The sequence below is a fragment of the Lithobates pipiens genome, unplaced genomic scaffold, assembly GCF_037356315.1.
Source record: "Lithobates pipiens isolate NorthernLeopardFrog02 unplaced genomic scaffold, aLitPip1_a1.2 Scaffold_18, whole genome shotgun sequence".
In the NCBI taxonomy this organism is placed as follows: Eukaryota; Metazoa; Chordata; class Amphibia; order Anura; family Ranidae; genus Lithobates; species Lithobates pipiens.
In genome coordinates this window covers 79,323,301-79,350,130 of record NW_027507758.1, presented here as the reverse complement: position 1 = coordinate 79,350,130, position 26,830 = coordinate 79,323,301, and the positions used below count along the sequence as shown (strand labels likewise).

At 41.1% G+C, this 26,830-nt stretch overlaps 1 protein-coding gene across 2 annotated transcripts in view; it reads left to right on the top strand.

The window, feature by feature from the left end:
- The window catches only part of WDR26 (WD repeat domain 26), a 122,551-nt gene extending 96,254 nt beyond the window's left edge, over nt 1–26,297 (top strand). For both annotated transcript variants that reach the window (XM_077485827.1, XM_077485825.1), the window contains 7 exons: nt 547–687; nt 2,162–2,281; nt 8,193–8,338; nt 9,561–9,639; nt 11,757–11,886; nt 13,143–13,328; nt 14,641–26,297. In XM_077485827.1, coding sequence (XP_077341953.1) covers nt 547–687; nt 2,162–2,281; nt 8,193–8,338; nt 9,561–9,639; nt 11,757–11,886; nt 13,143–13,328; nt 14,641–14,666 — 828 coding nt within the window. In that variant the 3' untranslated portion in view covers nt 14,667–26,297. The remainder of the gene's footprint in view (nt 1–546; nt 688–2,161; nt 2,282–8,192; nt 8,339–9,560; nt 9,640–11,756; nt 11,887–13,142; nt 13,329–14,640) is intronic.
- The last annotated feature ends 533 nt before the right edge of the window (nt 26,298–26,830 follow it).

The following is a 26,830-nucleotide window of genomic DNA, read 5'->3' as shown; positions in this document are numbered from 1 at the left end:
GGTGGGCTCTGCACGTGGGCTGTGAACACGCCAGAGCTCATCCTTACTGAAGACAGCTCAAATTAGGTATTTAGAAACCACACTTTTGGATTTTATTTTACAATAATAGCAGCGAGTGGGGCCGGGCTGGAGACAGACACAGAGGGGGATGACAGGCAGGAAGGAGTGGGTGAGGGAGTGGGAGAGAGGGGACAGATGGGTATGATGCACCAACGCAATTACCTCACGGTGGGGAGGGCGGAGCAGCCCTGATTTTCATGGTCTGTTTAGAGAGGGCATACAGGAAGTGGCAAGTTCAGGTGTGTTGTTTTTTTTTTTTTTTTGTTTCAGTTAGGAGGGGGGCAAATTAAACGACACAAGCATTTTGCTGTGTAATCTGCTTAAAGGGACCAGGATCTGCAGATTTTTTATTTTTTTGGTTAAAAAACACTTTAAGATACCTCCCCCTGTAATTGGGTAACACTTTCAATGCAGCAGTTGCAGAACTTTGTAGATCTCTTTATAGTTTGTGCAGCAAACTCCAAAGTCCCTTTTTTTCATTGCCAGGACACACACCAGCTGAAGTTACTGAAGACGTTAGAAGGCCACGCTTACGGAGTTTCTTATCTTGCCTGGAGCCCTGACGACAACTATCTTGTTGCTTGTGGTCCAGATGATTGCTCTGAACTGTGGCTATGGAATGTACAGGTAAGCTTTACTCTGTGTAAAATGTACACATGTTGCTGTCTGCCAGAACTGAAACCTGCTAAGCAGTGGCAGGACCAGGTCACCCAGGGCAAAGATGCCCAACTGCTCCCCCCTTTCCGTTAGGGTCAGGTGCCCCCTACCCCTGCAATAAACCATTGCGCCAGGGGTAGCCACCCCCCTCCTGCTCACCCCTTGTCCCAGCCCTGCTGCTAAGCTTTTCAGCAGAGGGCTAGGTGTGCTGTTGTAAATATCTTTCACTTTTGTGTAACCAACATTTTGTGACCTGTCTCATCCATTTCATATATACAAGAACCTTAACCACTTCGCACCCACGCTATAGCCAAGAGATGGCTATAGCGCGGACGCTAACTGCCGGGAGGGCGTCCCTGGACAGCCTCCTGTTTACTTCCCCTCAGCGCGCATCGGGGAAGTTCTGTGCTGGCCGTGTCCCTCAGACACCGCCAGTCACAGATCGCTGTAAACGGCCAATCACAGTGGTCGTTTATAGCGCGATCGGCGTGTCCAGTGAGAGATGATCTCATATGTAAACATATGAGATCATCTCTCATCGCCACAGTGTGTGAGGAGGGAGAGATGAACTGCTGTGAGATGCAGCGGTTAGTGAAAAATAAATTAAAAAAAACGAAAATAAAGTGGCCATCTGTCCCCACTGCCACGTGTCATTGTCCTGGTGCTCCAGGGCCTTCAAAAGTGTAATAGGTAGTCAACAAGTTAGATGTGTAATTTTATGCTCTTGAACATGTGATGGTGCTCCCTGCATGTTGGCCCTCTCTAAGTGGCCAGGCTGTGGAAAAGTCCCACGTATCGTAATACTCAGGAGTAGCAGAATTTATTTTGGGGCATTATTTGTGGTATACACATGCCACGTGAGAAAACCTATGACAATTTTGTGGAAAAAAATTTAAATAAAATAAAACTTAATTTTGCAAAGAATTGTGGGAAAAAATGACGACCACAAAAAGCTCACCATTCCTCTTACTAAATACCTTGGAATGTCTACTTTCAAAAAAGCTAATTTTGGCTTTACAGATGATTAAAAAGACGTGTTTCTTCTTTTCACTTGTGCAGGGTGAAACGGATGTCTGGCCTGGTCACACAAGTGGACTGATTTGAATCTGCCTGTCAGTTTTTCAGGCGGCCCGATCAGACCATCCATTCTGCTTTATGGAGTGGCGGGCGTATACAGATGTCTGTTTGCACACGCCTACATCCAATCTGACCCACTAGAAACAGCCGAATGGGAATCCATTTCCCTTCAGTCTACAGATTAAATTGGATGGCAGTCAGGTGTAAACGGATAGGCGTTTTGACTGCCCATACTGGAGATCAGGCTGTGGCTGCTCTACATGAGCGGACATGGACCAGCCATCCAACTGCTCAGCAGGGCCTAATATGATCTGTAAAGACCACAGCCAGTTTGTTTTTATTTTTATTTACACCTTTTTGTTTCCAGACTGGCGAGTTGAGAACGAAAATGAGCCAGTCCCACGAAGACAGTTTGACAAGTGTGGCCTGGAATCCAGATGGGAAGCGATTTGTAACTGGTGGACAGCGGGGACAATTCTACCAATGTGTAAGTGATCACATGTCTATGCATTCTAGGCTATACATTATAGAATTTTCATTGCATGCACATTTTACTTTTCTTTTGTTGTACACATTTTTATAGTTCTGGCACTTTTCAACTGTGTATGGCAAGCATTGAGCCAATTGCATCCTTTTCGTTTATGGCAAAGAAACTTAGACCAGTATCCTTGCTGCAGTCATCCACGTGTGTAGGGCTAGGTCCAACTGAAAGTCGGCCAACCCAGTAGAATGTATTTGGATTATGGAAGGAAACCAAAGCATCTAGTGGAAACCATTGTAGACCTAGATACAATATGTTGGCTCCATGCAGATAAAATAGTGATAGGTTCACATTAACAATGACACTGGGCCAAAGTAATTGTAGTTTGAAAATACCCATCTTTCCTGTCCATTGAGGGACGCAGGAAGCCTTGAATTGTCAGGATGTATTACCACCTACAGGAGGATAGTACACTGCTGGGAAAAAAAATAATCTGTAGTCCAACCCAGGATGAACCACTACTACTAATAGTATGCCTCCTTTTTTTTTATTTTTTTTTTTCCTTTTAAGTTGTGCCCTATCCATATAATTCTATACGCTCCATGAGCCCCCAATAATTTTTCCTGGGTGTTATTTTAAAAAAAAAAAGTGGCTTCTATAGTTCACCAGATTACCTTCAACTGGCACTTCAATCAAGTTCCGACTACTTTTTACCTTATGGTCATTAGCAATTTCTGGGTCAATTACCCTTGGTGTATACCTTGGTATCCGTATCCAGACCCTGCAGTGGTGGGGCTGGCCTGTAATTAGTTATGTGTAGTTATAGCAGGGTGCTATAAAAGTTCAGGTCTATGGTCCATTCTAAAGACACTTTGAATCCTAAGGCTTCATGCACACGAGATGCCTGTGCAAACTCTGCTGAACACGTTTTTAAAAGCTGAAACCGACGTTTAGAAACCCCCAGTTTGCAGCGATTTTTACTGCGATTTAGCTGCGTTTTACGGCGTTTGCGTCTAGAAGCGTTAAGCTAACATCATAGACCCTCCCTAAGCTCAAAAAAGCAGTATTAACTCTTTCAGCCATTTTGTGAGACCAGAGCGAGTAGCAGCAGCTGTGAGAGCACCAGTGTAATTGTATTTAGCGTGTCACTTGCCACGTCACCTGCTACAAGAGGCGGCTTGTCCACTTGCCACCTGCCGCGGCTTGTCCACTTGCCATTGTTTAAAATATTTTTTTAATGGTTTTTCATCATTTCGCATAATTTTTGAGATTTTTAATGTCCAAAAAATAGGTCACCTTTAAAAACGCTTCTAAGCACGGTACCGGCGTTTTGCGTCTGAAACGTGGAAAACTTTTGTGTCTGAACCAATTTTGTTTGCTTCTGAAAAAACGAGGTTAAACGCAACTGCATAAAAACGGCAAAAAACGAGACTGTACATGGACACACAGGATAACATTGAATGAGTTCAGGGGCAGTTGAAAAAAGTGTCCAACTGCCTCTGAACACGTGTTTAACAGCGTCCCGTGTGCATGAGGCCTAAGCCCTAAACAAACAAAACCGGTAATGTGGACGGGGTATCCATATACTGTTATATACTGGTACCTGGCTAAGTATGGCTTCTTGGATCTCTGGTGTGCCCTACATTGTATCTTTCATGCTACAAGACATACTGCAGTGCTAAGCACTGAAATGATTGGGGAGGCAATGGTTATGAGGTAATCTCCTGTGAAGGTGCACTGTACTAAAATAGTGTTTCTTGGGCTTTTCAGTGTCGGGCAACTGTTTTGGACTTGCAAGGTTCTTCTGTTTTACATGTGCCCTTAAAGTGTTACTAAACCCACAACAATAAAATCAGTCTGCATATGCAGTAAAGCATGCTAGTTATACTCTGTAGAGCCCAAGGGATTAATCCTCTTTGTATAAAAAGGCTGTCCTTGTATGTTCCTGTATACACAGACCCTCCCCTTATTGCATTGTCTCCAAAACATGTCTGGCTAAGACAGTTAGGGCCGGTTCACACAGGGGGCGATGCGAGGCGACACGACTTGCCTCGCCGCGACCTCAGCGGCGACTTGCAAATGACTTCTGTATAGAAGTCAATGCAAGTCGCCCCGAGGTCGCCCAAAAGTAGTACAGGAACCTTTTTTCTGAGTCGGAGCGACTCGAGTCGCTCCTCTTAGAACGGTTCCATTGTACAGAACGGGGGCGACTTGTCAGGTCGCGGCACAGCAAGTCGTGTCGCCTCGTGTCGCCCCCTGTGTGAACCGGCCCTTACTGGAGTCAGGCTGCACATGCTTGGTTTGGTGTGTATTGCTAGAGGGTTTTTTTGTTTTTGTTTTCTTGGGAGAGTGCATGTGATCAGCACTGTCCAGACAGAGAGGGTCATACTCATAGGACAGCCAGTTCATGAAAACTTACTACAAGCTTTAACCAGGCACGGATAGTCACAAGACTGCTATATACTGCTGAGAAAAGGGATTTGGCATTTTATATACTAAAATAATTGCATTTCCATGTTGTGTACTGTGGGAGACCAGATATAGTGAATGCAGGGTCCTGGGTTTATTAACACTTTAAGTTCTAGCACATGGACATTGTGGTCTCATCTCATGCTTGCTTTGAGTGGAAGATCCCTTATGTGTCTTTGAGCTACAAAACTGTCCCCAGCTCTCTTTTTTTTTTTTTTTTTTTTTTAATTGCCCTATTGGCATTTGCTGTATTGCCCACCCCTCAGCTGGACTGCTTTTTAAATTGTCCCAAAGATTTAGGACTTCCTGTGTCTCATTAAAGAGAGACCATACTTTTTTATTTTATTTTTTTCTTGCTGTGAAATACGTAAAGCCCATTGAGAGACACAGGTCCTAGCTGCCTATGATGATCATGCTATTGGTATTGCTTTGGTAAAAAACAGAGCAATGTTGGTCGGAGTTATCCTGGGCTGGCCTACAGATATTTGTGTCCCATTCTCCTGTAGCCGGCAATATAACCAGACAGTTTAAGACTCTGTCCCTCAATGGACACCAAGAAAAAATGTGTGGCAAGTTCAAAAATCCTTTCATCGTACATCACAGGACACAGAGCCATAGTAGTTACTATGTGGGTTATAGTCCACCTTCAGGTGATGGACTCTGGCATGCCTTAAGACAAAAAGTGAACTCCCTATATAACCCCTCCCACTACTGGGAGTACCTCAGTTTTTTCGCTGTGCTTGGCTCCACTGGAGAAATCCTACTGGGGCTAGCCATGCTGAGTGTCTTTTCTGGCCACATTTAATGGTACCCGGGTCTTGTATCTGAAGAAACTCGGTTTATGCCTGTGAATGCTTCTCTTTTCAGAGAGCTGGACCCTGGGATCCAGTACTTTTTGGTAGTAAGGCCATAAAGCTTTTACTGGCAGGGTGCTGTTGCAGGTCCAGGATAGTGGGTTTCCTCTAGGATCCCCTGCTCCTGAAGGTTTAATGGAACCCACTGTGAAGAGTGAAGACTGGGTCTGTTGGTTTGACAGAAAACCCTGCAGCGGGAAAAGTGGAGTTTTCTAAAATCTTTTTGAATTTTCTTATGTCTCCTTTAACATAAAATGTCATACCCTATGTGTCACCACAGAGAGCCGAAATGCTTCCTCCAGCCAAACTCCTGTCTAGATTCAATCCAAAAATGCCATGGCTTATGTCAATCACCAAGGGGACACGAGAAGTCGTGCAGCCCAAAAGGAGGTGAATCATGTTCTATCTTGAGCAGAAAGCAACGTTCCTTGCCTATCGTGTGTGTGTGTGTGTGTGTGTGTGTGTGTGTGTGTGTGTGTGTGTGTGTGTGTGTGTATGATATATGAGAGATAGAGATAGAGATATGTATGTATATATAATTTCTGTCAATATGTAAAAAAAATAAAATAAATTGGGTGTTGTGGATCTGTTCACGTCCAGATTTAACAAAGTCCACAGCTTTGTGTCAAGAACAAGGGATCCGATGGCATGCGGAATAGACACCTTGGTGTTTCCATGGGATCAGTTTTCACTGATATGTGTTTCCTCCAGAGTTCTACTGCTTCTGTGCCTTCTTCACGGGATCAACCAGGAAGGGAAAGCGATGATTCTGGTGGCCCAGAAGATCTTGGTTTGCTGAGTTCATAAAGATGGCAGTGGGGGAAACTTGGACCCTGCCGCTGTGGCCAGACCTTCTCATATTCCATCCTACCTTACAAACACTAAATTTAACGGTTTGGCTATTGAAACCCACATTCTAAAGGACTGTGGGTTATCTCCTTCAGCAGTGTCTACTTTGGTTAATGCTAGGAAGCTGACCTCCAGAGTCATATACTATAGTCTGGAAGGCATGTCTCCTGGTGTGGATCCAGGGGTTGGCACCCCAGAAAGTATGTCATAGGTAGGATCCTTTGAATTTCTGCAGATGGGACTGGAAATGAAGCTTGCCTTGAGTACCATCAAGAGCCAGGTCTCTGCCTTATCAGTATTGTTTCAACTGCCTCTTACTTCTCACTCTCTGGTTCGTTACTTTATTCAGGGGGTAAAGCAGATTAATCGTCCCGTCAGGACACCCCTGAACCCTTGGGATTTGAATTTAGTCTTATCAGCTTTACAGAAACAGCCTTTTGAGCATATACGGGATATTCCCTTGGTTCTTTTGACGAGAAAGATAATATTTTTGGTTGCCATATCCTCTGCCAGAAGGATATCGGAATTGGTGGCTTTGTGTAAAAATCCATATCTGATTATTCATAAGGTTAACGTGGTATTGCGGCTTCGTCCTTAATTCCTACCAAAGGTAGTGACAGATTTTCAGTTAAACCAAGGTATTCTATCTTCTTTCTTCTTCTTTCTTCTTCTTTCTTCTTTCTTCTTCTTTCTTCTTCTTTCTTCTTCTTTCTTCTTCTTTCTTCTTCTTTCTTCTTCTTTCTTCTTCTTTCTTCTTCTTCTTTCTTCTTTCTTCTTCTTCTTTCTTTCTTCTTTCTTCTTCTTTCTTCTTTCTTCTTCTTTCTTTCTTCTTTCTTCTTCTTTCTTCTTTCTTCTTTCTTCTTCTTTCTTCTTCTTTCTACATTCCCTTGATGTAGCGAGAGCGATCAAGGTCTATTTAAAGGAGACCGCTCAGATTCGCAAAACAGATGGTTTGTTTGTATTGCCAGAAGGTCCTAAAAGGACAAGCAGTATCAAAATCTACTATTTCCAAATGGATTTGTCAAGTGAGTGATCAAGCTTATGGTCTAAAGAAGAAAATTCCTCCTCTTTCATGTTGAAGTGCACTCAATCGGGGCCATTGGTGCTTCTTGGGCGCCTCCATGGCTCATATCTGCAAGGCCGCAACTTGGTCTTCAGTCCATACATTTTACCAGATTCTATAAAATTGTTGTAAAAGGTCGTGAGGATATTGCCTTTGGGCGCAGTGTACTGCAGTATGATTCCTCTAGTCTCTTAATGCCCTACTTTTTTGTTGTCTCCCTCCATTCAGTTGCCATTGCTATGGGACATCCCACATAGTAACTACTATGGCTCTGTGTCCCGTGATGTACGATAAGAAAATAGGATTTTTATAACCGCTTACCTGTAAAATCCTTTTCTTTGAAGTACATCACGGGACACAGGCCCCTCCCTCCTTTGGTATTCACATGTATTGCTTGGCTACAAAACTGAGATACTCCCAGTAGAGGGAGGGGTTATATAGGGAGTGCACTTGTCTTAGGGTGTGCCAGTGTCCATCACCTGAAGGTGGCCTATAACTCAGAGTACTATGACTCGGTGTCCCATGGTGTACTTCAAAGAAAAGGATTTTACAGGTAAGCTGTTATAAAAATCCTATTTTTTTTTTTTTTTCTGCTGATATTTTAAATGCGTTCACAATTTGTAGCACACAGAATAAATGTATCGGATGGAGCACATATTCACTTTTGTTTTTCCATTTTCAGGACCTGGATGGTAACCTGCTGGACTCCTGGGAGGGCGTGAGAGTGCAGTGTCTGTGGTGCTTAAGTGATGGAAAAACTGTTCTGGCATCAGACACTCACCAGCGGATCCGGGGATATAACTTTGAGGACCTCACAGATAGAAACATGTGAGAGAGGTCATTTTATTCTTTGTGAGGGTTATGCCAGCACAGAGCAATATGGGGACGCAGTTCAACGCCTTGTTCTGTGTGCACTGAGCATGTGGGAGGTGAGACGGGAAGGTATTTTCCTTAAGCAAGGTTGAGAGGATGTTCATTCTTTACTTACTGGGCTTTGTGACACTGTCCACTGTGCTTCCCTCTGAAGCTAGTTTCACTTTACTGAATGTTACCCTGACATTGGTGGAAAATTGAGATCCATCATCCTATTATCCAGTGAATAATGCTTTTACTAACCACTGAGGCTTTAGTTGAAGGGGTGGCAGTTGTTGGCTTAAATGGGCTACAGTGTTTTAGAGTAAAGTTAGTCTCTTGAAAACTCGCCTCACATCCCACTTGTGCCTAACCTTGCCACACTTCGTGGGCCCTGGGAGTCCAAACCCTATTTAAGCTCCATGTTGGGCCTATTTTGTCTTGGGCCTGAAGGCTATGAATCATTTAACGAGATCACATGCTGTCCTGTGTCTGGAAGCATCAGGAGTTCTCGAAGAGCTCCAAATGTGGTAGGCTGAACCTAAGAGGAGTATAAATGGGTCAGAGTTTAGCTTTGAAGAGACTGTCATTCTGCCTCATAGTCGGATAAATGGAAAATAAAGTGAAACTAGTTTCAGGGTTGAGCACACAGGCTAAAATGATTTTATTAATCTATAAATGTATCAACTTCTGTCTAAATCTTCTAAACTGGTTTCTCCAAAATTAGCTTATGCTTTTACTGTAGCCATGCCCTCTGCAGTGTTTAAAGTTGCGCTGTGTGATGGTCAGATTATCATTGGTCTATTCATGGAGTTTTTGTATTTAATGAGTTAATTCCTAGAAACTAATCACTGAAGAGTCCAATACGATTTCCTGTAGAACTATGCATAGAAGTGGAAGTTGCCACCAATCTTCAGGCTAATCTTATGACAGCCATCTCCCTGTAACTATAGGACTCTACACTGCCTTGCCGCTTTGGGACTTTGGGCAGGTTTAAGAAGAGTATTGAGAGATCAGAGCGTGAATGACTTCTCCAAGATGATCCTTAGTTGATGGTGTAGTGTCGACCCCAAGCTAGAGCAGACTGACACTAATACTATCCTTGCACTGTTAGCAGACTACAAAAAACTGCAGCTCACCATAAGCATTCTGATGATCAGTATAAATATATGCCTTCTTTTCCCTTGTCTATTTTCAGCGTTCAAGAAGATCATCCAATCATGTCATTCACAATATCAAAAAATGGAAGACTAGCATTGTTAAATGTAGCTACTCAGGTGAGCATCAGCTTTTCCACTTCTAAAATGTGGTTGCATCTAACACGCACACATTCAAAAACCATTGCATATTTTTTTTAAAAGGTTCATCTTAATGCATTAAAGGTAAACCTTTTTAGAACCACTTTAATATTTTCTCCCCTTCAACAAGGATCATATGAGCAAGGGCCTAGGCTTTTGACAACTGTAGATGGTCTGCTTTTACTCAGTCTGACTTGGAACATGCATGTGTATATCTGGTATCCTGGCACTTTCCTGCGTGCTCTATCTGGAGTAGCTGGTGACAGATTGGTAAAACCAGAAACTGCCACATATCACTGTATCGTGCACCTGTAAAAACAAGTCAGCAGACGCCGCTTCCATATTCAGACAGGTTCTCTTTTGACCCTTCTATTACTCTGTAGTTATCCATCCAAGCCAGACTTAAAGTAGAAGAAATCTAGATTTGTCAAAAACATTCTGATTTTATAAGGGGTTAAGTCCAACAAGGTCTATACCATCTTATCTCTAATTTTTACGGGAATGCAGCTATCGCTATACCTGATGGGGGAGATGCACTCTGCTCCACAGGGACTGCTCTTCCAGTCCCTCCCTTCTGCTGTTCATTCACAGAATACTTTTTTATTTTAATGGGTTCACATAATACAATGCCACCTTTTATTTGGCGAGAGGAGGGGTGGGCAGAATGGCTGCAGGGCCATAGACCCAAGGGTTCAGCACCAGAAGTATAGTGATAGCTATGCTTCCAGTGTTCTATTAAAATGTAAATGGTAATTAAAAAGTAATGTGGCATAAACCTCGTTATACTTGACCCCTTATAAGGCAACACATTTTTTTTTAAAGTGCTGTAATTCTTTCTTTAAAGTCACTTTGTAAAGAAGCTAAAATTAGCCAAAGACCTTCCCCTGGATATAGGGAGTGAATATCTGTTGCCCATGCTGCTGAACCCCACACAGTTGAAGCAAAATCTACCTCTGAAGTCCGCTGAGAGACCTGTGATGTGGAGGATCCATGGAGCTTGGAGTACGATCTGATAGACATTCCCAAAGGTGTGTTAGCGGACTTCAGTTGAAGCATCATTGGCAGTGTGGGCAGATTGAGGCCACTTGAGTCGTTTTGTTACTTAACTGGGTCACTTTGTCATGAGCCTTTAACAAAAAAGTCCCACTGAAAAATGGCATGGGCTCAACAGTAACTAGCTACACTGTACTACCAACAGTATTGGACGCCTGCCTATACATGCACCTGAACTTTAATGGCATCCCAGTTTCAATATTGAGTAGGCCCACCCTCCATGTCTTTATGGACCTTGCTTAATATTGAACCCTTGGGACTAAGATGGGGATGCCATTAAAGTTCATGTGTGCAAAGGCAGGTGTCCCAATACTTTTGGTAATATAGTGTATCTCTATGGCCAGCATTGTTCACTCATGCAGGACACAGCAGCAATTTACATTAATCCATATTAAGAAGTGTGCTATAATTTATATGAATGGGTAAAGGTGTGTGTTAATTTCGTCGACCTAAAACATTTTAGTCGACTAAATGAATATTCTTTTAGTTGACTAAAATACGACTCAAACGAAAAGTCAAGACTAAAATGGCACTAAAACTAAAATGCCATTTTAGTCAAGACTAAGACTATAAAACTAAATTTGACTTCAAAATGAACACTGGTCTATAGTGCATGTTCATACCTTGATGTAATAATAACATATTAGATTTTTCACTCCAGTCTATGAGTTTGCAAATTGTAGAGAATTGTTAACTAATGCATTCCAATTAAATTACACCCATTCGATTTTAAACAACTAAAATGAGTTTTAGTCGACTAAAGTATACTGGAGATTTGTCGACTAAAACTTAGGACATTTTAGTTGACTAAAATGTACTGGAGATTTAGTTGACTAAATATGACTAAAACAATTGCAGAAGATGAAAATGGGACTAAAACAAAAATGCCATTTTAGTCCTAAGACTAAAACTAAATCGAAATTTACTGCCAAAATTAACACTGTGTATATACACTATATGCTTTTTGATGAAAGTAAAAACCTGCCTATAAATGCATTTTGTTACCCATCTGCTGTGTGTAATGTCGTCTCTTTTACTTGCAGGGCGTTCATTTATGGGACTTGCAAGATAGAGTTTTAGTGAGAAAATACCAAGGCGTGACGCAAGGCTTTTACACAATACACTCGTGTTTTGGTGGTCACAACGAAGACTTCATCGCCAGCGGCAGTGAAGGTAACAGTGACTTCTTGTTTTGCTTCTGAATAGATCTTTTCATCCATCCTTCATTCTAGGCTTATGCAGGCTGCAGAATTATGATTAATAGGAGCTAGGAGCGCCAGCGTGGGACTCAAACAGGAGGATCCGGGCTGCTCTGTGCAAAACCACTACACAGAGCAGGTAAGTATTACATGTTTGTTTAATAAAAACATGGCTTTAATATCACTTTAACTGTTGGCCAATATCTTATCCAGTTGACTACCTGCCAGCAGGGCCATCTTTAATATTGACTGGACCCTGGGCAAACATTTTCTTGGGCCCCCTCTTCCATGTAATTTCGCTCTCCACATGCTCTGAGACATACAATAAATAGCAGCTAAACTCAATCAGTTTACTGAATTGGATCAGGCAGCAATTGCGATTGGTTTCCAGTGGTTACAGTGTATCATTACTGCTCACTGACTGGCTGCTAGAGGTTACAGCACACAATTATGCATCACTGTTTGGTATAGATGTCCAGTGACCTCTATAAAATACTAATTGGTTGCTGGAGATTACTGTACATCAATACTGCTCACTGATTGCTAGGTTACTGGATATCTATACCACTCACTAATTGGGTTAGAGGTTACTGCACATTATTACTGCTCACTGATTGGTTTCTAGAGGTTACTGCATATCCTTACCGCTCAATGATTGGTTGCAAAAGGTTAGTGCACAGCATTACTGCTCAATGATTGCTTGCTAAAGGTTACAGCACATCATCTCCTCACTGCCTGCACACCATGGACTGGGAAGGTCCATGGTCCAATAGACAGAAAATTCCTAGGGATCCTAGGACTCCTGGGATCAGTGGCAGTGGTGGGATGATATTAGTTAGGAGGCAGTACACTGGGGAATATTCTAAATCGTGTAGAGCAAAGCTGGAAACCATTGGTAAGTACATAGTGGGGGATGCTACCAGTGTATTGGGAAATTTACAATGACCACCAATGTGAGGAGGGATTTACACTGACCATCACTTTACACTGAGATATCGGGACACAGCACGGGACTAAAACTTCATGGGATAAGGGAATTTTAACTGGGATAGTTGGCAAGTATGAGGCAGCTGCTTTGGCCCCCACAACAATGATGGGGCCCAGGGCAACTGCCCCTTTTGCCGTGCCTTAAAAACTGTCCTGCCTGCCAGTAACTGATTCTGTTAGCTACCTTGCAATCTCTTCCTGTTAAATTACCATTTGGTATTTCTTGTGGTTCCCCACTTACAGATCACAAAGTGTATGTGTGGCACAAGCGCAGCGAGCTGCCCATTGCAGAGCTGACCGGACATACGCGCACAGTAAACTGCGTGAGTTGGAACCCTCAGATTCCTTCGCTGATGGCAAGTGCTTCTGATGATGGTACTGTTAGAATATGGGGACCAGCACCTTACATAGACAACCAGGACTTTGAAGGTAACTATGTGGCATATTGAAGAGCTGTTTGACAGAAAAGGGGCTCTATTTTGAAAGTTCCACACAAATGGTTAACCCTATGGGAATGTCTTGTTGGGGGAGCTTTATTTTAAAGTGGATTATACTTCATCTGAGCACCACAAAACAAAAATGATATTTAATTTTTTTTCATATTCAAAGCACATTCCCCCATCCAACCATGTCTCCATCCTTTGTTTTTCAAAGTGATTTCTCAACAAAATAAAACTCAAGATGGCCATGGCCAGAAATGCTTAGGGAGTAAGGGTAGCTTAATGTAGCATTTACTTCCTGGGATCCACCTGGCATTGGTTCAGGCATGCAAGCAGGGACGGGTGTGCTTATCTGAGAAAACACCTCCTTCCCTACTGAAGACTCTGAGGATGTTATGCCATTTGCCTAGATATGGAAACCAGGAAGTAACTGAAGAAATGTAAAAAAAAAAAAAAAAGCTTTTCTATCTATTTACTAATGCTATAACAGAATGAGGATTAAAAATAGTTGATTGAGAGAGTTAAGTTCTGCTTTAGGTAACTGACTTTGGCCGCTAAATATACATTGGCTTTACTTTGAGTTTGCTTCTTGATGCACAAGACAAATCAAATTGTTGAAGCCTGATGCAGAAGGGTCCTTTCACATGGGCTGTCCAATCAGGTCTGCCTGTCAAATTTTTTATTTATTTTTTTCCAGGTGGACCTGATCGGACTCTCCAGTCTCCCCTATGGAACGGCAGATGTCAGCGGACACATGTCCGCAGGCATCCTCTGTTATCCGATCCTGTCCGCAAAATTCAGATAGATGGTGGTCCTATTTTCCTTCTGGCGAATCGGATGAAAACGGACAGGGGGTCAGTTTTCACCCGATTTCCCCATAGAGGAGAGTGGGACTGTGTCCATCCCCACTCTGCAAAGTGAGCGGACATGGACCTGTCATATGCGATCTCTCCACTGAGCAAGCGGACTACGCCAAATGGACGTGCCCGTATGAAAGCTTGCAAACTTGATCAGGTAGCTGTTAGAATGAGGGGAATTGTGAGATCCTGGTGAATTTGCCTTTTAGAATGTGCTAGGCTGCACCATTGAGCCTAGTGAAGAACTTTTGGTGCCGTTTATACATGTGGGAAAGCGCTGTCTACATGAATCTGCCCTTAACATCCTATCCTATAGTAAGAGGTTATAAGAGTGATTTTATTTTCTTCTAGTTTTTAAAAATGTAAAAATTTTAATTGCTTTTTGTTTGTGTTTTTTTTTTGTCCCCTTTTACCTTCAAAAACTTTTCCACACTTCTCTTCTAGAGGAAATCAGTAGCATGGACAGTTGATGGTGATCGCTCTGAAGACGACTTCTCTCTAACTTAAAATTAGTCGTATTTTTAAAATGGCTTGGGATTGGTGCAAACAAAAGATCGATAGCTGGACAGATGCTTGTCACAAGAGATTAAAAAAACAATAAAAACAAGCAAACCTACAAGTCTGATGCCCCGTGGGGGGCAATCATTTTCCACCCTGCTTCATAGTACCCAGCTCCGATGAAGCACGTCGTTAGATTGTTATTGGACACCGTGTTACCCTCTCCCCCCCTTCCATCGGTTGTGAAGAACTGTGCTATACTCCAACTCTTCATCGAACTCAGTATATTTTCCCTTCTGCCTTTTTGTCTGGCAGCCTACCATCCTTGTTGCTCTTCTGTGTAATGAAGTTTAAAAAAAAAATGCTTGTTTGGAAAAAAAAAAATTAACAGTTTAGAAGGCTTGATAGATTGCTTTAGTCTGAGTATCCATTTAATAGGAAAGTATTTTCTCTTCATTTCATAAAACTCTCTCTCCGCTTTATTTAGCTTGAGATCTTTCCAGCTTGGTTCATGAGAAAAAAAAATCGTAGCTTTACGATTTCTTTTAATTTTTATTTCCCCCTCACCCCCCCCTGCAAATTTCCGGTTCCAAAACAGTACACGATGTGACATTTTCGAGAACATCGCATTTGACAGTAGTAATTTAAAAAAAAAATTGTATTTTTCAAACTATAAAGCATTAAGTGTGTTACACCCCTGTATTGGGTTAACAGCACAATTTTTTTTAAATAAATTATTTATAGGACTATATCGACTTGATTTGTATAAGTTCAAAACTGAAACCAGCTATTGTATGTAATCATTTAACAGCTGCACGGAAGCCGTTTTTATTTGCTTGGCAACCATTATTGCCCATAAAGTCAAGCTGGGTAAAGAATGGGAATCCAGTCCCCCCACCCAACACCACCTCTCCTGAAAAGTTATCTTGGCGTCCGTGTTTTGCTGCTGATGCTTGACTGAATTTTCGTTAACGTGCAGGGGCTGAACCTTGTTTGGTGAAACCCAAGACGTCTTGTATGGAAATGTCTAAAAACATTTCCACACTTTTTTTTTTTTTGTTTTTTTGCCGTTTTGGAGGATGGGGGGCAGGATTCAGTACTACGATGGGAGTTCAGACTCTGTTGGACATTGCTGGGAGATCTGCCCTTGCTCAGATGCTGTCACTGCCCAAGTTCTCCAGATCCGTTTCCTTGTGAAGGATGACGGTTGAGCTTCACCAGTTTTATCACCTTTTTAGCCAAGCTAAGGATAAGTTGGTAGGTAGCTTTAAAGAGACATGGTCAGCAGCTAAATTTATACAGGCACACCCAGTGCTATTAAAATGTAAAATGAACATTTGGCCTCATTCACACCATACATGCATAAAAACGGATGAGGGAAAAAGTGCAGATTTCACGGTTTACATTAGTTTTCAGAGTGAGAATGTCACCAGCACACCATGGATCTCCAGAATGGGTCCAAAACTTTATTCAACGATCATTGTTACTGCAGAAGAATGTTTCAGAGCCCAGCAGGACCCCTTCATCAGGCATGTGACTATAGTTGGATCGACATCACAGCCTGTGTCATCACTTTCTCCTCTGCCCTGTTCACACCACAATGTTAATGTCAGGTCAGGTGTGTGTTTTTTTTTTTTTTTATAATGCATCTCTTAAGGCAGAAAATCTGCATCCATGTTGCATATTCCTGCACATAAAAACAAACTGCAGGTTAGACATGTTGTGGCGTGACCAGGGCACCTAGAGAACAGTTTGTTTTTCTGCATGCATTCTACAAAGGCGACAGACATCTCTACACATGGTGTGAATGAGGCCTTACCACTGATCTCTTTATCAATCTTTGCCATGTTTCTCAAAAATCTGTGAGTCCTCTGACAGTGTCAGTCTTCCCTTTCCACTGAGAACTAGGACCCCCCTTTCCAATGAATGTGAAGCCATGAGTGATCACCATCACACTAGTAGCCTGAGATCGATAGTCACATCTGCTCACACTGGGCACTATGTTTTATCTTCAGCTGAGCAGGGAGCTGTGATGTCAGTTCAGGTGATGGGGTGGTGGCAGCCGATAAGCTCAAGAAGCCTATAAAACTTTCAGGTAGTGTTGCATGGTTTCACAACAGATTGCTTAGAAATTGAGCCAAATATTGATTTGAACTATCGGTGTGCCTTTTCTATATTTACATCACTGAGTGTGCCTATAAAGTTGTTAGGTAGTAATCGCCTGGTCTTATTAAATATACAAATTAACAAAAATAAGCCACAGTAAACATTACTTTTTTTTTTTTTTTTCAAAGTGCCAACCATGCAAAAACTGGGTGGCATAGTAACTTGAGCGTTGATATGTACACCCTTATCTTCTAACTAGTAGTGCTAGCAAACCTTACAGTTTACATATTAACAGCGCTAGAGTGTTATGCACCCCTTAGTGAATGTCTCCACGAGTATATTTAGCGGTTTCTTTGGTGACATTAACAGCTTTGGTGAAAAACAAGCTTGGCCGCTCACCGTTGGTGTTGGGTGGGGAGATCTCCCAGACTTTGTCCATGACAGCAGTACAGACCTGCCCCACTTCACCCAGGACAAGAATCTGATTTGAGTGATGTTACTCGTGACAGCACAATATGTATTGCCTGTAGCAGCCAATCATATTCTCTGTAAAAAAGCTAAATTCCAAACAGAATTGGGTCCTAGCTATTTTAGTTGGCATTGAACTGGCAAGAGGGAGGGGCATTTCTTAAAGTTGCATAGGCCGAAACTATGGTTCTATATGGGGTTTTTTTTCCCAGATAAAGCACAATTATATACTTTTTTTTTATTTTGTTACATAAATTGTTGTGTTTTTTTGTTTTTACTACAACGTGGGTAATACCCACTTTTCAGCCTGTTCCTAGGATACATCTTCAGCTTCTGAAAAAGCATGAAGTTTGATAAAGGGCTCTGCTTTGGCAAACACATTGCTGTTGATTTACTAGAACTGGAGAGCGCATAATCTGGTGCAGCTCTGCATAGAAACCAATCATCTTCCAGTTTTTTTTTGTTTTATTTTTTTTTATTTTTTTTGTCAAAGCTTAATTGAACAAGTTGAAGTTAGAAGCTGATTTTTTACCATGCACAGCTGCACTGGATTTTGCACACTCCAGTTTTAGTAAATCGACCCCATTGCCTATACGTGATGATTACTTTCATAGAAGCTTAGTACAAACTCAGAAGTATTTTATGGAAAAAGCAATTAGTTAACGATGGATAGCTGTAGATATTTCTGCTGGGGCCTGGTGTGAGCTGGCTGTATTCAATAGACATAATTTATTTAATGTATAAGAATCATCAGCATCTCTCAAAAGGGGGGGGGGGGGGAGAGAAGCAGCAAGTCAAATATCTGATTATCCTTGACTTGTTGCCAAGATCTGATGTGATCTTCCTTCGGGAAGCGGGTGTTGACTTTTGTAGTGCATGCACACCGTAAGGTGGTATGCAGTTTTTTTCCCCATAGACCACGGGATGATGGGTGAACAGTCTGATATTTTAATGAACACTTTTATAAGTGATTCTAAGATTCTGAAGTGCATTATTACTTGAATTAACCCTTCAATGACCCAGCTGTTGCAAACTGTGTGTGGACCTATGCTAATATTGGGACAGTTATTGCTATCTTCCAGTTAACATTCCCCACTTGCTATATCAAAAAAGCGGTTTCAGAATATTCTGGGGTCTGGCCCCTTTTGCATGTTGCTAACTAAAAATATAAGCATCTGATTGGTTGCTGCAGGCAATTCACCGATCTTATCTTAGACTTCAAGTCCAAAGCTGAAGTGCTGTTCAATACCGTTGTGTTGGCCTGACAGGCCAAATACATACCTCTGTTAACCAAACGGCCAACAATGGCATCCCAGGGAGAAATGGGATGGGTAAGTGCCCTGGGTGCTGCTATTTGCTAGGGCTCCATCCGGTCATTTTATTTTGGCATGATGGTGGAATGGTTCCCGGCAGCTGTCGCATCCTTTTTTTTTTTTTAAGTCAGATTGGGAGAGACCAAGTGTCCTCTCGCCTGTTACAGCAGGGAAACTGCATTGTCCCTCCCTTGCCTTCATTGGTTTTCTCTAGCAGATTAAACTATATGCTTTTTATGGCTTTTGTTTGTATTTTATCTTGTTTTCTGTTTACATATGTTTTTAATTTCTGCCTACACCTCATACCAGACAGTATCATTACACAAAGCTTAGCTGCTCCATGCCATCATGGTGGTGATAAACACTGCAGACACTAGGCCTCTATAGCTTAACATGGAGAGGGGCATTTATCAAATGCAGACACAAATCTGCCAAGTCTTTGTGACAGTTCTTGTGTTATTTCTAACCCCCTGTGCCTGTAATCCTGGGTAGTAAACAACAACCGCTTTTTACAGGTCTACATCAAATTTACAACTGAAGATGTGACAGATTTTCACTCAAAACACATGCACAATTAAGTGGTCAGGTTTTTTTTTTTTCTGTAGCAGCAGATGGGGAAATTGAGGAAAGAAGCTGCCTAATTATCATAAATTGATCTTAGTGTGTGTATAGGAGGCTGATGCAAAGCATTCATGGTTCTACCGATAACTAGCAACTGAAAGGACATCAGCTAAATTCCAAGGGCAAATGTACAGGTTCTGGTACTGAAAGATCCATTGTAGAATGTGGGGTTATAGAGATTGATGTTCATACAAGTTTGCAGTATTTGTCTCTGAGAGATCAGAGGTTGTGCTGCACCAATTTCAAGCAGAATTGTGCCCTATATCATTTTCACATGGTTTTCAGTTGCAGTAATTGAACTTGCACCACCTTCTCCCTAAAAAAAAAAAAAAAAAAAAGTGTTTTGGGTGCAGTTTTCTGATCTAAAAAAGTCTCTCTGGTCATTAAACATGGCAGATTGCTATATATGTGAAAAGTCATACAAGGGTATTCATATATACTGCTATAGTGATGCAAGATAAAAGAACAAATTCCTTGTTGAGAAGACAGATGGATTTACCCTGGATAATATTCAGTTATTTTGGCACTGCTCTTGTCAATTCCACATTTCGGATACACAACACCAAGTTTTTGTTTTGCCTAGGCTCATGTGATTATGCTCCAACTTGGCTGCTTGTTCCTATTGTCTATTCCTCTTCCACACAGGAAGGACAACTCTGACCTAAATTATTACAAATATTTTATTTTGTCATATCCAACTCATTATATTTAGGTTTTGGCAGCCCTTGGATGAGGTGGGGTAATTTAAGTCATTATAAATCAGCCTGTTAACCTGAATTGAGAAATAAGATGAAACTGGTTAGGCTGTATTCTCTGGGTTCAGCTCATAAAGAGATGGCTTCAGTCTGAGTGGGTCAACAGGATTATATTGTAATGGTCTTTGTTCCCAATGAACTGAAGGCTCTGCCCTCTACAGCTTCCAGCATGTTCAAAACCATTCCTCTTCAATGTATCATTTGTATAAATTTATTTGCAAAATTAGGTACTTTGTCTTATTTTTCACAATTAAGCTGTAAACGAAGCACTTGAAAAATTTGTTGAAAACCTATATATTTGCTGGTTAAACATGAATGCTATTTAGCCTGATTTTGACATGGTGAGATTGGAAGCAGACGAACTGGTATGTACTGGGGTTGGTTGCTAATAGCAGCTGTTCTTGTGGATCTTTGTGGTATTCCAGACGGATTATAAATAAAATGCTTTATATGGATAGCTTTTTCTAGTATGGTGTGGCATGGGACTGCTCTGCAGAGATTTAGGTTATGATAGAAATTGAAGGTGGCCCTGACACAAACTAGTCTATCAAACCTATGTGTGAAAAATTTCCCCCTTTTTTTTGTATACTGCCACACAAAGCTTGTACAGCTGTTTTGTACTTGCCAACACTGACCTAGAGTAATAAAACAAAAATGCACATAATTAAATATATCCAATCGCAGACTGCCTACTCAGTTCTGCATTTGTAATATATAAATTGCTGCCTCCGTTTTGAAAACTTAAGTAAATTCATTTGGGAAGTTAGGCCTGCTTTGAAAATGCACTTAATAAATAAAATGCATAGTTGTAGTTTTGCAGAAACACACTACAGTCCATTTAATATGGTTTCCTATAGGTCACATCTGCATTTTATGGAAAGAGCCAAGGACTTTTTCCTGGTTTTGGGTTCCATAGACTTCAATGGATAAAAAGCGTGTATTGAAAACTGCAAAATGCACCCGGGATATGCAAAGTGCAACCTGCAAAGGTGTGAATCAGGCCTTAGCTGAGGGATCAAATTAGTTTTCAATTCAGTCTCCATGAAAAGGTTTGTCTTTTTCTGAGGAGGTCAAATTTGTTTTGCAACTTGAACTACCAGTAAAATAATTTGCACATGCCGTTCCTCTATAAATAGTGACATTGTTGTTGCTTTAGAACTGCCCATGCAGTGACTGAGGATTGAGTGTCATACATTCTTCAGTAGGCTGAGTTTATAATAACAGCTGCATGTTAGGTATGCTGGGGGGTGGCAGTTCTCCAACAGATGCCGAATCCTTAAAGTGGTTGGAAACTCTTACACCCAAATATACCCATGCAGCCATTAATGAAATGTAGTGAAGTGATTGTTGTGCTTCAACATAAAAAAAAGGTAGAATTTTTTTTTTTTTTTGCATAGTTTTTGTCCCTGTGCTAGGTCCACAATCATCCTCCCCTCTAGTCCTAAGAAGGGTTGGTGGGTGTGTCTCACTTGTGGTTCTCAATCTTGCCCACAAGCCAAAGCAAATGATGGCTTGTGGTTGTAACTAAGAAAAATGATTGGAGGAGCTGGGTTCCCTTGGCAGAGCTCTCTTGTGAATGAGAATGCTTGTGTGTCCTTGTTCATGAGAAAGTTGTGATGTTATGGATGGTTGGAGAACAAATGCTGACAGAAGTATAAGGAAGTGCCTGTGGGGAGCCATATTCGGCTGCACTGGGCAAACTGTCGGAAGCGAGGAGGGTTGCTGAATGTCTGATTTGGATATTTGTTTCCAATCGGGCATTCAGCAACCTGAAAAGTGGTTGGTTAATGTAAAAAATGCATTCTATTGCCCAAATAAAGCAGACGTTTGTTTTTGATTGGCATTCCACTTTAAGGGGAATTGGTCACAAAGCAAAATACCAGCCTTTGGCACTTATCTTTTGGCTTCTGGGGTGCATGCCAAAACCAATATTTTTGCCCATACTCGTGCAGGTACCATTTTTTTTTTTTGTAACAGATTCTGTATTTAAACCAAATACTACTGTTCTCAATCTCTTCCTCAATATATCAGTTGCCTCGCTTGTCAATTTGTTGTTTAACTGGAATAAGCATGCTGACTTGCTGCTCTTGCCACCTTACATGATGATCGTGGCTCAAGTGCTGAGGCTTGTGGACCAGCATGATCATCAGTGGATCAAGAATGGCAGCATGTCTTTCATAACAGGACATGAAACTGCTCAAGGACATCTAGGCTTCTGCTATGGCCCTCTCCTTTTCTGAAATGCTCATGTGGCTTCAGTGACCAAGAACCTGTTTTGACGATCGGGATTGAAGGCTACTGGCAGTGTGCATGATGTAGTCCAGTTCTTGACTTTAAGCAGTCGTTCTCAACCTTGGTCCTCAAGTACCCCCCAACAGGCCATGTTTGCAGGTTTTCCTTTATCTTGCAAAAGTGCTTTAAATCAGACAATGGTTTGGTATTTTGGACAGCTATTTTATCTAAGATAAATTCCTAAAACATGGCTTGTTGGGGGGTACTTGAGGAGGACTGAAGTTGAGAACCACTGACTTAAAGCACTGAAGCCTAGGGGAGTCAGAAAACTAGCAATGGCAGTCCCAGTAAATATTTATTTTATAGTTATTCCCACTCCCCTATTTAGAATGTGTAGCAGAAACAAAGGTGTTCAAGTTGTGGATTGTGCACATCCTATTTAGCGGGCAAGACAAGTTATGGGCCTGTGGTGATGGGAGTTGGGGCGAAGACCTCAATCAAGACTTTTCTGACTTCATTCAGAATTCATTGGCAGGTAAATCTAATCTGCAGTTGAAAAAAATATATAAATATATATATATATATATATATATATATATATATATATATATATATATATATATTCCCCTCAAAGATCACTTGCAAGCCATAGGACTAAGAATCCAGTTGTCATTTAGTTCAGTTTAAGTTTTTCTGACTAGTAATATGAATATAGTCGAATATTTTCTCAAATTTTAAAAACGATTTTTTAGTAAACGAAGGTAATAACTGTGCACAGAAAAGGGGCCCAAATATGACATTAACCAAAATTTGATAGTCTACCTATCCCAAAGCTGCCAAATTAAAGTGGACACTTTAGTCATAGAATGTTAAAGGCAAGTGCACTCGCTGTAGATCTGAGGGGGACATGTAAGGAAAAGAAGCAGCATTTTTGGTTCGTACATGATTGGATGATAGAAATCAGCAGAGCTTCCCCTCATTTCAGATCTGCACCAAGTGCACTTGTAGTTCAAAGTGTGTCACCCTGCTCTGCGCATGCTCAGTTGCTCTCAATTTTTAGGAACGGCTGAGTTTGTGGAGGCTGATCTGCTGACTCAAAGCAGAGTTCCACGTGGAAGTCTTATCTGGCCCATCACCCCCACCCCTGTGTCACATTTGGCACCTTTCGGGGGGCTAGAGGGTACCCGATTTTGACAGGTACCTGTCCCCACTTCCGCCGGAAGGTGAGGTATGTCAGAAGTTTGTCCCGTCTCCCCAACACCCCCCTTTCCCTGCTGCTGGGCTGTTCAGAAAGTGCAGCATGAGAGAAGCTGCAAGGCTTCACTGCCTGTTTCTCTTACAGGCTATGGTGGCAGCATAACATTGGCTGGGCTGCAGACATCGCTGGATTCCTTGACAGTAAGTGGCCTAATATTAAGTCAGTAGCTACCATATGTGTAGCTGCTGACTTTAAAAGCGGTGCTCCAGGCCCCCCCCCCCCCCCCCCAAAATTTAAAGTGTAATTAAACCCTCCTGTCCTTTACAACCAGGAAAGCTGATTCTGTTTGAACTGCCCTGGTGCTGCACATGTGATCAGTTAACCAAACCATGAAATGGCCGGTGTCCTGAGGACACAATCAAATCAAAGTTTTTTTGAAACTAGTAAATTGATGGGTTTAGTTCTGCCAAATGGCAGCCTCCAGCAAGAAGAAACGGGAACAATGCTGGAGGCAACTTATAGCACACACTAATTGTAGTAGCATTATTATTAATGTAGAATGTATGTTCCTGGCTAAAGAACGCTTTTTTTTTTTTTTTTTTTTTTAATCAAGTTATTGGTAACGTTCCACTTCAAGGACCTAACCAGCATGTCAGAGCATTGACACTTGCTGGCTTATTAGTGCAAATAATAAAGCAAACTTGCCTACAGTATTCATCTTTCATAGATATGACACATCTGATTGGCTGTGGTGGTTTGTCTGCTCTGTGCATCCCCTTTCACCGTTTTGATTAAAGTTGTCTACCATCTTATGATTAAAAACAGTCACACAGATACAGTTTGGCCTTCCTTCAAGCTCACCCATACAGCATTTTCTTTTTATACACTTTTTATTCCTTGCTGTGTCCACTCTCCCCCTATTCCCAAATTTGCTCATTGGTAGGGCTTGTCAGTCAGTACAAAATAATAAGCTGCAGAGATCTCCCACTTATGTGATCAATTCAAATGTAGACCTATACTGTGAAGGAATATAAAAGAAGAGGAGGCCAGAAATAAGTTTCATCCAAATTCCTTGAATTCTTCTTTTTGCTAATGCCAGTCATGTGACCAAACACTGTGACATTAAACACATGATCCCTAGGTAAAGGGGGGCCTTGTGCTTGTAATGTTAAGACTTTGTCAATCAGCAGATGTCCAAAATCTCTCCCTTTTGAGCAAGATCACATGACCAGCGCTTTGGCCAACCATGTCAAAGAAATCAAGAACTCTGGCAGTAAATATTTCTTCTCTAGGTGTAGTGTAAAGGCTCAATTTTCTAAAGGCCATTTTTAAATATGGAGTGCAGGTCCTCTGAAATAAAAGTATGGAAGCTTATTAATCGGTTAACACAACTGCCTCACGTTTAAAGTTGAAAAATAGGCCAGCCTGTGAAGATAACTTGCCTATTGCACCACAAATCTTTGCACTCTAGTACAGCATCAGACATACTTCTGGGTTTGTTTGATGTCTGGCCCCCCTCTGTATGCTGTGGTTTCTTTTGCCTGCACCTAGTACAGTGATGGAAAACCTTGGCAGTCAGATGTTTTGTTGGGACTACACTGCAGAGTGCATGAGCATCATGGGAAATGCAGTTACAAAATATCTGGGGTGCCAAGGTTCGCCATCACTGCCCTAGTGCATTCTGGGAAGATTTTGGAGCCAGCAGATTGAACCACAGTACAGGGGGACCAGGTATCCTCATCAGATGCTGAAGACTTTATAGTCACCCTTAGCTCTGCAACAGATTGAAGATATGAGGTGGGTAAGCATTTACATTTTTATTTTATTTTTTGGCCTATTTTTCAAATTTACTAGTGGCAAAGTTGCTTTAAATGTTAAAGGCACAGTGTGTAGCTTCATGAACTGAATCGGCAAGTATGTAATGGCAATGGTATACTTAAACCATGGCCAATCTGGATGCTTGCTTTTACTTAAGCATGTCCAGCATCTTCTGTTGCTTACTGGGCAAAGAGCTGCCTCCATGACTTGCCAAAATCGAATCCTTTATTTTTAATCCAAGCAATGTGGATTCTCTGACTTACAAGTCAGTAAAACTTCTGTGCAATAAAAAAAAAAAAAAAGCAAAAAAAAAATAAAATAAAAAAAAAGCAATCAAGGAACCAACTGCCGTGTTTCACATGTCCACAGTGGCTCCAGTATATTTTTATAGATAGATTTGCATAAATCACCGTCTCATTTACTCCCCCTTCCTTTTGGGTTAGAATATTCAGAATTTCATACATTTTAGAACTGAAGACAGACTTCTATAAAGAAAATCACATTCAACGGAAAGCATAAAAAAAAAGAGGTTTTAGGAAAACGATAGACCATTAAAGCATGTATGTACATTACGAACCAAGCTGCAGGGATCGAGAACAAATCTCTTTAATTGATCTCGAGATTTTTTTCAATTGTCAAGATTTGTATGGAGTTGTGGTGGAACTAGTTATCAAGTAGAGCTTTTTTGGTATGTTAATGACTATTTGCTATGGACTGATATTAAATGTTTTAAAAAGATTTTGCGTTCTTAAATATTATTTTTTTTTTTCTGTTCTTTTGAACTATATTACGCAGTTTCAATTTCTTTGTATTATTACCACATTAAAGTATAACTTTTGAGTCTACGCTATTTATTTTCACTGTTTTACTAATTTAGGGAACACCCTTTTTATTTCATTTTGTTTTAATAAAAAATGTGTAGTATTTTAAACTTTTATTTTTTTTTCAGGTCAAATACCTTTTTTTTGTTTTAAAAATATTTTTAATGACTTTTTTTTTTTTTGGTTTTTTTTTCCATGTCAGTGCACTGCACTCAAGAAAATCATTTGTATTCCCTTTTATTTCAGTCAATAAACAGAATGAATAACTGGACTAGAAGTGTTTTTATTTGTTCTGCAAGTGTCTGTGTGTGTGTTGCATGGAGAGTGATTGTATTAAGCTTATAGGGCTCCTGAGCTTTTGGGTATGTGAAAGCAGAAAAGTCCTTACCACTTCAATAGGCACTTTTACCCCCCTTCCTGCCTAGACCAATTTAACGATTTGAATGACAATTACTCAGTCATGCTACACTGTACTCAAAACAAAATTTGTATTTTTTTTTCTTCACACAAATGTTTTTCTTTTGGTGGTATTAAATTACCACTGCATTTTAAAAAAAAAAAATTGTCATAGTAAGTTATTTCTCAAACATGGCATAAGGCCTACTTGCTACTAACCCCCAAAATAAATTTTGCTATGCCTCCTAACTATGGCAATACTACATGTGGGACTTTTTCAACATCCAAGTAGCACCTTCAGATGTTCTAGGGACATAAATTATTCATCTAATTTCCTGACCTACCGATCACACCTTGAAGGCCCTGGAGTACCAGGAAACGCTCACAAAATTACCCGAATCGGAAAGC